Source organism: Pomacea canaliculata, linkage group LG3 (assembly GCF_003073045.1).
Source record: "Pomacea canaliculata isolate SZHN2017 linkage group LG3, ASM307304v1, whole genome shotgun sequence".
In the NCBI taxonomy this organism is placed as follows: domain Eukaryota; kingdom Metazoa; phylum Mollusca; class Gastropoda; order Architaenioglossa; family Ampullariidae; genus Pomacea; species Pomacea canaliculata.
The window spans coordinates 25,645,258-25,658,331 of record NC_037592.1 but is presented as its reverse complement, the minus strand read 5'-3'; the positions used below and the strand labels follow the sequence as shown (position 1 = coordinate 25,658,331).

Genomic DNA, 13,074 nt, shown 5'->3' with positions numbered 1-13,074 from the left:
CAACTAGGTTTGCATTCCTTTTGATATCAGTTGCCTTCAAGACTTTTTTCCTCAAACATTTTCACCATTTTATAAGGCATAGATATATGACTGTTTGGTGGTAAATATTGGTTGCACTGCCATGTTATACCAGAAAACTTCTAGATGTCCACCTGTATCTTATATAATAGTCATAAAATGAAAACAGCATTCTATATGGGAAAAATACCAACAATAATAAACCTCATCATTTATTTCTCATAAAATAAAAAAGACATAAAAAACTTCACTCTTTTCTAAGTAGCTTTCTCCACTCAATACAAAGGAAAACTTCCCTAACAAACCTAAGCCATAATAATGATCCACTGAATAAATGCAATCGCAGAAAAATAGCCATGTAATATATTTTTAATGAAAATGGATGTAAATTTATCTTGCTCAGTTTCGATGATATGCTTCTTTGTTCACCAAGATTCTGAATGATAGACTGAAGCACAAAGTGAACACAAAAGCAAAGTCCCACATTATCTTCTTCAAGAACACATGGGAATTCTTAAAACAAAGTCTGAAGTCCTCTGGAAGTAATTAAAAAAATTTTAGAATACGACTTTCTCTTTGCAATCAACAGATACTCTTAAAAAAAAAATTGCAAGGAATATCACAAGGCATTTTACAATATTCAAAACAGGTACAGAAGAAGTTTTAAAACAGACCACTGAAAAATGAGAAGTTATGCCTTTTAAGATAGTTCTATGATGGTACCGATCATCGAAACAGATGTCAAATTTATAATAAATGAAATCTTTATTTAAGTAATTTTAAGACTATATGTCTACAAATTTACCCCAGTGATTTCACAGAACACAACAATGCCTTTTTAGAAAATCTTTTTGAAATTTAGAAAAATGTACGAGGAAAAAAAAAATGTTGGTATGTGTATGAGGGGTGAATACACATTCATATATTAGCATAAGCAAGCCATGTGCTCCCCCCTAAAATCTCACCTTAAAATGCACACAGATTTAATATCTGATAACAGGTTTAGTCCACGCCCTTTGCAATAATTAGTGAAATAGGAAAATTGCAGATAAACACGATAATGGTGTGGTTATTTTTGAGGTGGCAAGTTGTATTTTCTTCGAATACCATGTTTCCAGTATCAGGTTAATTTCATGTAATGACTCATATGTCACAATAATGAACTGGAGATGTGCATCTAGAAAAATTTTTGTAGTTTCAAATGACTGTCCAGCTAAAATGAAAAGATGCAATAAATGGGGGAAAATATGCACAGTTTTATTTCATCAAGTGTTGCTTGTGTTAACCTAATATTAAATTTTAAAGTAAAAATAATGGTCATTAGAAACCCACACCATTAAAAGTTCTCAGTCCATGTAAACTGTACTGACTTCTACAGATTAAACATTTTACAATCTATCATTTCACTAGCATTCACCCTCTACATTGACAGTAATTAGCTAGATGCAAACAAAAAAGCTTCATCATCCCAAACTACCTATTTGACTAGATGAACACACTGACGGCAGAGGTAGGTACAGTCATAAATATTACCTCCATACACATATTAAATGGAATGTTTTGCAGTATGTTACACAAGTACCATAATACTCATAGCACATTTGATGAACTAGAACATAGGTCATCTAATCATTGTAGAGTCATTGCCAGGACAAGCCTAGAATTGAAAAGTTAGGACCTAAGCAAGTTTTCTGAAGTTTGACTATGACACAATTATTTTTAAAATAACAAAAGTGCATAGAAATTCTTTAAATGTTTTCACGGGAGTAGATCAGCAAACAGACCACAGATTGAGATTTTGGCCACCTAACTACCATGAAGTTAATCATCCGTTAGTATTATGAAGCAAAGAATAAATGCAAGATTTTGTGGAGAAAAGTTTTTTTTAGTAGCAATCTTGAAATATTGCTTATTTAAACAGAGACTCTTACAATTAGAAGATTTCAAGCACTTGATATGCTGGAGACTATTCAAACAATACCCTGTTAAATAAGCAATCCATGGGTGGAAGACAACCTGAAATGAGAAACTGAATTCAAATTCATCTTCAGCAGCAATTTTCTGTTTTCATCCAGTCTGTTGGATTATAATCCAACAAACTAGGATAAGGACTCAAGATCGCATTGAGTAAAATAAAAAATTTCACCAAATCTTCCATGGTTCATTGTTCTTTTCCAAAATGTGCAACACTTTTCAAAACAAAAAAAAACCCAAAAAAAAACAACAACTACAAAAAGCGATAAACATTTGCTTTGCTACCACTCCAAAATCTGTAAACAGCTGTTTGTGTCTTGAGTTTTTCTCTCTGACTGGATCACAGGTAAGCATTATGAATGTGGGCAGCTTTCAGAACAATGGAATCCTGATTGCCATAGAGACGCATGTATGGTGACACTTCACGCCACACTTTCTCTCTCTGAAAGTCACCAAAAAAAAAAAGACAAAGGTAAGACACATGCTGAGTAACAGTGAAGAACTGGGTTTAATCTCCTTTTTGTCATTTTTCTTTTTAAGGAAATGTTTGATATTACATGCACATACAACAGTTATTAAACTGCTTTGCAGCTCAAAGAATAATTATCTTTTTTTCACCCCCTGGCAGATCAGGCATAAAAATGAACTTACAAGTGTTATTTATACTACCGTAGGGGACGAGGCATCTGCCTACCTTCAAGGCCCCGCGCTTTTGACATATCTTACAAATAAATTATTCGTAATGTTGTAATGTGTATCAGCGTGCTGTCGGTGAAAAAGACGAGATATCCCTGAGGAAAAAATGACTTAAAATCCCAACTAAAACCGTGTGATCGTGGCGTGAACACAAAAAGAACGGGCAGCCAATAACAATATCTCTGGCGCATTTTGAAAACAAAAACAGGCCAATCAAGGGCTTGTAACAGTTAAGTACTTTAAAGCAAGCTTTTAAAAAGTTCTCACCTCTTTGATCTTATCATCAAACATGTCACACAGCTCATAATGGAAGTTCCACACCTCTGCCTCACGCCAAGCATTGTCAGTATTGGCTATATCATCAATATAGCCACGATATATAATGGAGGCTGAAAATCCACAAGCTGCCATGTCCATCCGGCTGTCTGTGAAGGTCAGTGAGCTTGAAGATCGAGCAAACTGGGCAAAGAACTACAAGGGGGGAAAAAAAAAACAACAAAAAAAAGTTAAGCAAGGGTGTATCCCTGTTGCAAGTAAAATGTCTGTCCTGTTTACATTCAGAACACATTTTGGTACTAAAAGAGCAGTCTCAGCACCCTAAATGACAATCTTTCCTTGAACCTGCGGCTTCATGTCTTCTGTTGCTGACTAAACAGTAGTAAAGAGGAAATAGTGAAATCTGAATTTTCCTTTGGTTGAACAGTTCCCCAGTCTCACTCAAACATAATTAGTTGACTGCAAGCAAGAAATAAAAAAAAAAGGCTTTTGTCCTCACATTGACCATGTCCTCCTGATCCAGCTTAAGGCTGCCTTCAACTTCCTCTTCTTGAAACACACCCTTAAGAAACTGTTCACACATCACACTATAGGCCGTTGTTTTGCCATAAACATTGCCCTGAAACATAGCAGTAAAAAAGATGATTGGATGGATCTGTAGACTTAAGGTTTTCTGGTGTCACATGAAAGTTTAATCTGAAGATAGCATTCTGAGACTAGTCGGCTGCATAAATATTATCAAAAATAATGATCATGCTGGCAACTGCCACTGTACTAAGAGCAGATAGAAGCAGCATCATCAGCAGCAGAGCAGACCATGACAGCAGGTGCCAGACCTGGAAGCCGCGCTGCTAAACATCAAAGAAAGTGGATCCATCACACTGCGGATAGATGGGAATGAGGAAGCTGACAGGATGGCTAAGTTGGGTGCAGAGGACGAGCAAGTGCAGTCAACAATGTCAGAGATGAAACATCATTAAGTTCTGTACAGGCACAGCAACCACTGGACAGTTACCATCAGCTGTCCAGACCGACCAGGTCGCTATCACTCAGGACTGGGCACAACAGGCTGCTTCACCACCTACACAGGAAGTTGCACCTAGTGCCGTCCCCGAGATGCTCTTGTGGAGAGGCAGACCAGACTGTAGAACCATCCTACAGGACTGTAGGAATCTCCGTACCTGACGTGGCCACAGTCGGAGACCCTGCACAACAAGCTGTACGGGCCAGTGGAGTCTCTGCAGAAGACCACCGATTTCATATCAAGAGCTGGTCTCCAAGTGTGAAAGAGGCGAACGACAAAAAAAAAAAAATGATCATGCTGCATTTATCTGAGTGGTGAAAAAAATTATGTTAATACACCTACAAGTAGTAAACAAAGTTAAAAGCTCTAATCCTTTCAACACCTACCCCAGGTAATGTCATTTCTCCTGTGTCTGGCCGCTGGACAATTATGAACTCAAGAACACGTTTTCCCTCAACAAGAAGTGGATCCAAGGGTCGCCCCAAGGGAGAGTATTTTCGCCGCCAGCGGGTAACAACTGCTGAAATGCTGTGGTTTGGTCCCCATCGCCAAAGCTTACCACGACCACGAAGGCCAGTCCTTCCTAGTGGGTTTCTAGATGAAAAGCAGACAGACAATCCAGGTCATATGTGCATCATATATTTAGCACATAGTTCATTTTAAGTTACAAAGCTTTATTGATATAAAACACAGTAGGGGTGCAACTAAAAGCATTCATTTCTGCACCACAGGCATATGTTGTAGTTCCTAATATTAATCTAAAATGAGTAGAATTACTTACTGAGGGAGATCTGTGGCATCAAGCTTGTATCGCAGAGGATGGTTGTCTACAGCAATCCATGATGTCCTGTCAACCTCTATGTTAATGTCATTTATGACTGTAGAAGTCAAAGCATTGTGCAGGGGATGAAATTCTGGCAGAGAAGGTAACAGCTCTGCCTCCTCAGCAGGCAATTTTTGCCGTTCGTCTAACTGTTGTCTGAGTCTAGGAAATAACCAATTCCACTATGTGCAACAATAAATGCAGGTATTTAACATTAACCAATTTCTGTTACTTCACTCTTTCTCAATGAAGTTCTGACACTTCAGAAATACATTCAAACATTATACCTTATAATGCCCACAACAAAAAAGCTGATTAAATAAGATAGCCAAGCTGTCCAACAACCCTCACCTAAAAATTGATTATTCTCCCTAGCCCTTGTCATTATTTTTAAAATGTTAGCTTCAAATGTAGATTCTTGTGGTAAAAAAAGGAGTTCACAAACGACCTAAGGATAATACCCTACTTTCAAGCCATGAATTCCTTCTATACTAATGCCTGGAAATAACACTTACTGCAGAATATCAGGGTCAACAAATATTTGTATCCTTTCAGGGAATTCAGAAACTGGCTTTGTGTAGACAGCTGGGTCATATGAATCGTACACAACCTGTTGATTGAGAAAATTTAAAAGTTACACAGGTAGCAACCCCCAAGAAAGGAATGATAAAATACAAATTTTAAATAAGATTAAAAAAAAAAGGATGTGCTGTGATGAAAGTTGCTGATTAAAATATTTCTCCATCTATGATCATTAAAAATGCAAATCAACCTTTTCTTTCTCCCTTCTGCTCAGAAAAGTTGTGCGTATATCTCTTATAATTAGGAGGATTATTCCATCTACAATAAGTACAAAGCAATTTACTTAAGGTATTATTCTTTCATCCAAGTTAGTCTTAAAACTCCCTGAGGATAGCAAGTTGAATCTCTTCAGATTCAAGATGTGTTTTGTTAACCAAAAAGTATTTAGAAGACCACTTGCATAAACAGCTGGTGTTCAGGATCCTGAATAAATAAAGCAACTAGCTAAAAAAAGAATATTTTTCATCCCATGCCAAATTTGTATGCCAATATTTTTTCATGGACAGAAAGGGTGAAATTTTCAATACTAATCATTTCTTTGTTGTCCGCAGGCTGGAACATTTAATGGGATCAGTAATAATAAAAGGAAGAAAAAGGGGTACACAAAGAGACCTCAAGATTCAGATAATGTTACCTCCCAAAGTACATATTTGTCAAAGACAGGAAAACGTCTAATGCGTGTTCCAGGATATGGGGACTGTCGAGCAGAAATATGAAGCAGTTTCTGTGGCTCTTGAGGTAAAACCTGTGTTTTGGGATCTGCAAAGAAATATTTTGCAAGTAGAAATTTGGAACACATTTGCATGTCTGCATAACCATCCTTCTGTCAGCGTTCCTGTACAAACCTGACAGTAAAGATAATTCCATAAAGACTTGTTCATTAACATGTCTTAAGTCTTTTATCTGGATTACACCTGATAAAACCAAATGAGTGATTTTAAATTCAAAGATAGTTTTTAGTTATAAAATACCCAAACACTCATTCAAAATTTAAAGTTTATATTCAAGGTTTATTATTTCTGCACCATTTTCTAGTAAAATATTGAATACATTCAAATATGAGATCCTAAAACCCCTCTCTCTTTCATCCCAAAGCTTTCAAACTCCCCCATTTAAACTAGATACAGTGGAGATAAAATGTTATACCACAAATCCAAATAGAATGATCCACATAAGGTATTCCCTTTGGAAAAAAAAACTACAAATATCATACAAATGATAATGAAGCTGACAATTACAGAGCTACAAATCCTTACTGATCAACTGACCCTGCTTGTAAATCAAGAAGAGCCATGCTACTTAACACTACTTACTGAGACGCTCTATCATGTGTTTCATTTCCTCTAGAAGCAGACAACTGTTAGTGAAGTTAGTCTCCATCTGAATGATGCGGTCATTCAGCTGACGGCCTAGGGCCCGATGCTGTCTAACCTCCTCCAATAACTGGTCCAGACTGTAACACACACACACATATATATATATATGAAAGTGGGGTTTACATTCTTACACAGTATTACAGGTAGGAAAAAAGTCACCTCACTTATAGTAATAAATTAGGCCTTGCCTCTCACTCTGTGCTTTGGCCCGATTTTCTTCTTTCTCAACAGCTTTCTCATTTTCCACAAAGCGCTCAATGCAGCTCTTCCAGTAGTTGTAGTCCTGTGTCCGTCGGAACTTCACGATCTGAATTTTTGAACCAGCATCCTGTAAAACAAAAAATTTTAATCACTCACCAGATTAGAAGATAGAGCCCCTGATAATAAATTAAAATGGCATGGCTGGGATTTCAGCTACTATTTTTTAATAGTCACTGAGGTTAAAATTCTCTACATTTACTTTTCTTGATTTTTAATACTTTTGATATGGTAAGATGAGAAACCATCAATCATTGTAATATTTATGAATCTGTTTATGTGTGTGCGTGCGCGCACATGCATTGAAAGACAACAGTATTTTCGAAAAAAGATTCAACCTTTAGGACCCAAAAAAGGCTGCTTGATATGGCTGGTGGGAGCAAATATCTATGCTGAACTACATACTTATCGCATTCTATGATGGGACAGAATGAAGGATTCATGGTGAGAAAAGTTTTTAAATAATTTATATATTTTAACGTATCCATAAAGCTCAACTTTCAATACTGTATAAATTTCTCTAAAAATAATATTAGAACATCAAGTATGGCTTTGATCATTTACACATAAAACCATTGTCTACCATCCATGAAGATAATGTCAGATGCAGTTCCAAAAGTAACAATAAACTAAAATATGCTAATTAAAAGCTGCAATCATAAAGTCTGTCATTTTAACAAATTTCATGAGTTAAAATAACTTGGTCATCTGGTTAATGAACTAGTGAATGAACACGCAACTTTAAAAAAATCTCAACATCTAAATAAGCCATGATGCTCTTAAACCCAGAGCACACACTAACCCTGAGAAGCCAAACAGGATTCATCTTTTGAAATTGATTTTAATGTGACTGACATTTTATCTTATAAAATTATGTTTAATCGGTTTGTACCAACTATCATGCTTATTTTCTTCATGCTTTTATCTGACAAAAAGATGTGAAACAGGTATTAGGTTGCTAACATAAGTTTTTGCTGCTAAGTTATTCTCTATACCTAAATGACCTAACCAAATACAAAACTATGTTGTGCTCTAAAGACATGTGAAGCACTATTAAACACTTTGAAATTGAAATTATGAAGAGAAAAGGTGGTTTTTAATTAATTTGTTGTGGCTCACCTGTTCTAAAGCTGTGGCAGCAGAAGTATTTGGTGAGCAAGCCTGCACTTTACTATATATCATGGCTAAGCAAGAAGCTCAGAAAATGTCTGATGTTAAAAACAGGTGTAGGGGATACAGCTGTGATGTTGAATACATACCACCTCAGCTTTCTTTTACTCATATGTTGTGCATTACAGTGGTTTCCTATGCTGCCCCAAACATACACGTTCATCACAATGCAAAGAAGGAGTGTTAGATGAAATCAGAAATTCTCTATAGAATACAAAGGTTTCTGAGTAAATCCAAGACTTTTGTACTCAACTGATAGCCACATGTTGAATACACATTTTTCTGTCCACGGACAATCTTTTCACTTCTCAATGGGCAGTGAAAACTTCAAACAGATGCGCTGATGTAACCTATTTTGTATTGGCATTGTGGGCTGCAAGGAAATCGAGCAGATCACTCCTTTTGCATGCTTTCTTAGTGTCTCTCTCCCTCTTTGTGTATCTGAGCACAGATGTGCTTCTTAATGTGCACTGTGCAAATTTATGGTTTTTCAATAACCAAATTTTTTTGCAGTTCTGTTTTTTTTTAGTTGTTCTCATGCATACATGAAGTTTGCAGATTATATATGGGTTGTGAATTTTGTTCCAAATTTTGGTTTCTCAAAGCACATTTCAGAAATATTTTGCAATTTAGTTTAATGACTTCAAGACTATAAAACACTTTTGTTTTTTATCCCTTAAACTATTACGATATTGTAGAAGAAAAAAAAAGGTGAAATTTTTCCACTGGAATCAAATTGTACACCTCAGAAACAACAACTATAAGAGATGATGTAACTTTAGCATGATATAGCACCACTTTTCTAAGCTTGATTATGATTTTGCACCTTGCATTGATTACAGCTGGAAACATACTTTGCAAGTGGATACTTAATAAATGATTGCAAGACACCACAATTTACGGAGTAGATATATTTTGCAACATCTATCAATATCTGCAAAAAGTGCAAACCATTCAATGTGGTCTTTAAGTAGGGCACAATGAATCACAATATTTTGTACACTTGCTGAAGATGGATGTGTCTATTCTTTAAACAGTTTGAGAGCAAGCTATGTAAAAATACTATTTTAAAGCTTCTTGAAGTTATAATAAGTTTTTTCCTGCATCACCAGACTATTTTCACTGATTTTTTGAATGTTTTGCAAGGTAAATAACAAATCAGACATTGCAAAAACAAAACAAAAGAAAAACAAACCAAGAACCAACCAAACAGTGATTACTCATACATCCCACTCTATATATACACTTAATGCAGAACATCACAGCTGCTAAAAACAGACAGAAACCAAGCAAATTTAAATGAGACCTTCACCTGCTTCATCTGGAAATTATAAAAACAATATATAAATAAACTATAACATATGCAAAGAAAAGCCACACCAAGAACATACTATATGACATAATGAAATTCATTTTGTTATGTAAATGAACACCTTTGACGCCCAATAAATCAACTAATGGGTTTTAGTACCAAAGCTCCAGATACACGATTTATTATAATAAGGAGAACAAAGCACAGGAGAGATGCAAGCCATAATTGACAGATCACTAGGCACTAGCAGCTGCATGCTTACAGACCTTGTTTCGCCAAGATCCCTTTCCTTTTAGAAACTGCAACCATGGTGGTCATGAGCAAACGAAAAATTTAAGCAACTTTTTCAGTTCAAATAAAAAAGATAAAGAATTTGTAAGTGTAAACGCTGTCTTTACCTTTTAATGACAAGGTGTAGGGTACCAGGCAGTTATGGAGGCATGCTAGGTAATAATACAATGTCTAGACAGCAAGCCTCCTTTCTCTTACACCTACTGGGATTTGTTGAGGTGTTTTATTTGTGCATTAGAGCAAACCTGACTTAATTTTCAAAGCAAATAGGATCAAAGATTTTTTTTTGGATACAGGTATAAATTAATTTGCATAAATATATCACAAAAGGTGTACATACGTGCAGAAAAATGCTTACCTATGAAGGCACATGCATTTACAAAATTATGCAAGCACATTGTAATGCATGCATGTATAAAAATGAGGACTGCAAACATTCTTAACTATAAAGTTTTTTATTCCATTTTGTTTATCCGAATAAGAAAAATTAATTTTACACAAACTTCTCTCAATGTTCTTAGAGAAAGAATACATACTGGTAGATAAATGCACTTTAAAACACCATGTTAATCACTTCTGTTTCAAAACTGCTGCAGCAGCCAATATCTCTTGACAAGGTGTCCCAATTAATGGTTCTGGAAGCAAGTTTAGCGACTGAACCCACTTGAACTTTCCAAACACAGAGTGATGTAGATCAAAGTTTAAATACTGTTTGTGTTCCAAATGGCTTTGAAAGTAACACATTAAAGCAGAAATTGTGTCAAACGTGAAGGCAAAACAGTGAAAAACGAAGCAATGGGTAGTGCAAAGACTGACATTTCCACATATATAAATAAAAAAAAGATGAAAGGGGAAAGACAAATAGGATGCTTTCTTACTGCATAGTCAGGCTTTTTACGACAGCAGCGACAGAGGTTCAGCATTCTGCGAATGGCCATCCAGATAAGTTGGCAAGTCCACTTGATGACATACATAATGTAAGTAAGTAAGGTGAGGGGAGTAGGAAGGATAAGCCGTTCTTCAAAGTCCACCACCATCATGTAGCGCTGGTATTTCCAAATCTCGATGGACTCCTTCTGAACCTTTCCCATTGTTGAACTGGAATCAGATTTAACTTTCTTGGTCTTAAATATATCAGTTAAGAGGTATTAATTTAAGCATAACCTGTCAACTGTTTTAAAAAATGAGAACATCAGTGTGAAGACATTTTACAACTTTCCATCCCTGCATAAAAGCATAAGGACTCAAGATTTACCAAACTGGCATATTTCATCAAATGATTAAAGAATGCATCTTATAAAATATTTGTTTAAAGAAATTCAAGGTACATGTACTTTCAGCCAAGTAAACAGTAAATTTACTAATATTTACATTTTGAAATATCAGATAACGAATGCTTGTTTTCTCTAATAAGGCATATACTTATCATAATACTTACGAAAACATAGCATAGAGAATGGTGACAAAGATGAGCTTCACATTGAAGAGATACTGCACAACCATGACATAGTTTGCCCAGCTACCATGGGGACAAGTTTCTAGGGTTTTCAGCTGAGATGCTGCACAAAATCTCAGTTGTAACTTTTCCAAAAGATAAGATTTAAAAGGTATTATTGAACATAATGACCTAAATTAAAAGAAATCAAAGACTATTACATTTTTAAGTCCTCTAGAAATTTCTTATCAGCAGTGCACCCCCTTAAAATGTGTGTGTTTTTTTTTAAATGCTTCACAATTCAGTTAAGTCTAAAGTTATTCTCAAAATTTTCTCCAGGCTGTTATACCTTGTAATTATACACATCATACTTACCAGTTAGTACGCTGTCTGCTGCAAACGAAATCACCTCATATTAGCGAGTGTAATATATCTTGGTCGTGGTGCTGTGCATTACAAATACTATTTATTTAATATATTATTAAAGATATTCTGATGAATGTTTTTTATGATAACCCCAAAATCTTTCTATTCCCCACAACCGATCTTTGGTCTTTAAGATGCTAGTTCTGGCTATAGCTTTAAGTAGAAATGATGTAATCTAAGCAGGAAAAATTAGAATCCAGTGAACTAATACATGGATTCAGCAGAGCCAGCGGTTGGAAGGGGGAGGGGGGCATCGCGGCAACCGCTTAAGGCCCCAAAGCTGAAAAGGGTCCTGTGCTAATGCTTGCATATGTTGTACTGGCTTCCAAAGGTCCCACAATTCTATTTCCCCCAAGGCTCCACATCCCCCTAGTGGATTCAGGCTGTAATTCATTGTAAGTAATCTTTCCTTCATTAACTGAGACTTGATAATCTGACTTAAGACTTAAAAAAAAAGTTATAATCTTGCCCCTGGAACTTAAAATTTTTTTCCACATATCAGTATGAAAACTGCTATTTGCTTTTCTTTTAACTTACCTTTGCAATACCCAACACCTTCTTCATGGTACAGCTTTTGAACAGGGCTGACCTGCAATTTTAAAATAAAATTTACAAAAAACCCTGGTTCTCCACAAGGAGATACTCTGAAATGCTACTTCTAGAATGGCGAACAATGCCTGCTGCTGTATTGTGACTGTTCTTACAGTTTTAACTTTTTATCATTAGTTTAAGAGCAGGTGATCCCTTAAGCTCCTATAGTTGGGTCGTCTGATGATTTATAATAGACAATATTGTTATGCTATGAATGTTGAACAATAATCAGCTGAAAACTTATGCTATAGCAATGTGCTCAGTTATTATGAGTTGTATTGTTAGGTACATTGAATATAATAAAAATCAAATTAAATCAGATATGAATAACCTTTTTAGCACAAAACATTAATAGTAGTTTATCGTGATAAGTTTACTATTATGGTTATTTTAAAATTTTTCCAAGTTATAAATGCGCAGTTTGGTTACTTAACATGTTAAATGTGCACTAATCAAGTGAACAATAAAGGTGAGCTGAAAATTAAAAGAGAATAACGTACCATCTAAATCATCAATCTTTGTCAGAAAAAGGCCAAAAATAGCACGTTGAAGGGCAGCACGAATAGACTCCTCAGCAATTGGAGCACTAGGATAGATGACTGCATGTATTGTTATAGCTCCTGACACTAGCACCATTAGGTACAGTCGCATCCAGTTATAAAAATCTTTTTTGGTCTGAAAAGATAAACCATCTTCCATCACTGCAGTGTTATCTATCAGAATTAAGACCTAAGAATGCTTGATTCTCAGGTATGGCATATGCTGAAATTACTGCATTCAGAATGAAAAAAACTGAAAACTGTGCAAAGGTTATATCATTAC

At 35.6% G+C, this 13,074-nt stretch overlaps 1 protein-coding gene across 1 annotated transcript in view; it reads right to left on the bottom strand.

Annotated features, from left to right (window-relative positions):
• Nucleotides 1-214: 214 nt before the first annotated feature.
• Nucleotides 215-13,074, bottom strand: part of LOC112559586 (transient receptor potential cation channel subfamily M member 2-like) — a 33,573-nt gene continuing 20,713 nt past the window's right edge. Inside the window, exons 22-36 of the mRNA XM_025230917.1 lie at nucleotides 12,753-12,927; nucleotides 12,199-12,282; nucleotides 11,611-11,628; nucleotides 11,239-11,359; nucleotides 10,679-10,898; nucleotides 9,776-9,808; nucleotides 6,958-7,097; nucleotides 6,707-6,846; nucleotides 6,028-6,152; nucleotides 5,327-5,421; nucleotides 4,770-4,973; nucleotides 4,375-4,582; nucleotides 3,464-3,583; nucleotides 2,956-3,159; nucleotides 215-2,434 (exon numbers count right to left, since the gene is read on the bottom strand). Coding sequence (XP_025086702.1) covers nucleotides 2,333-2,434; nucleotides 2,956-3,159; nucleotides 3,464-3,583; nucleotides 4,375-4,582; nucleotides 4,770-4,973; nucleotides 5,327-5,421; nucleotides 6,028-6,152; nucleotides 6,707-6,846; nucleotides 6,958-7,097; nucleotides 9,776-9,808; nucleotides 10,679-10,898; nucleotides 11,239-11,359; nucleotides 11,611-11,628; nucleotides 12,199-12,282; nucleotides 12,753-12,927 — 1,989 coding nt within the window. The 3' untranslated portion in view covers nucleotides 215-2,332. The remainder of the gene's footprint in view (nucleotides 2,435-2,955; nucleotides 3,160-3,463; nucleotides 3,584-4,374; nucleotides 4,583-4,769; nucleotides 4,974-5,326; nucleotides 5,422-6,027; nucleotides 6,153-6,706; nucleotides 6,847-6,957; nucleotides 7,098-9,775; nucleotides 9,809-10,678; nucleotides 10,899-11,238; nucleotides 11,360-11,610; nucleotides 11,629-12,198; nucleotides 12,283-12,752; nucleotides 12,928-13,074) is intronic.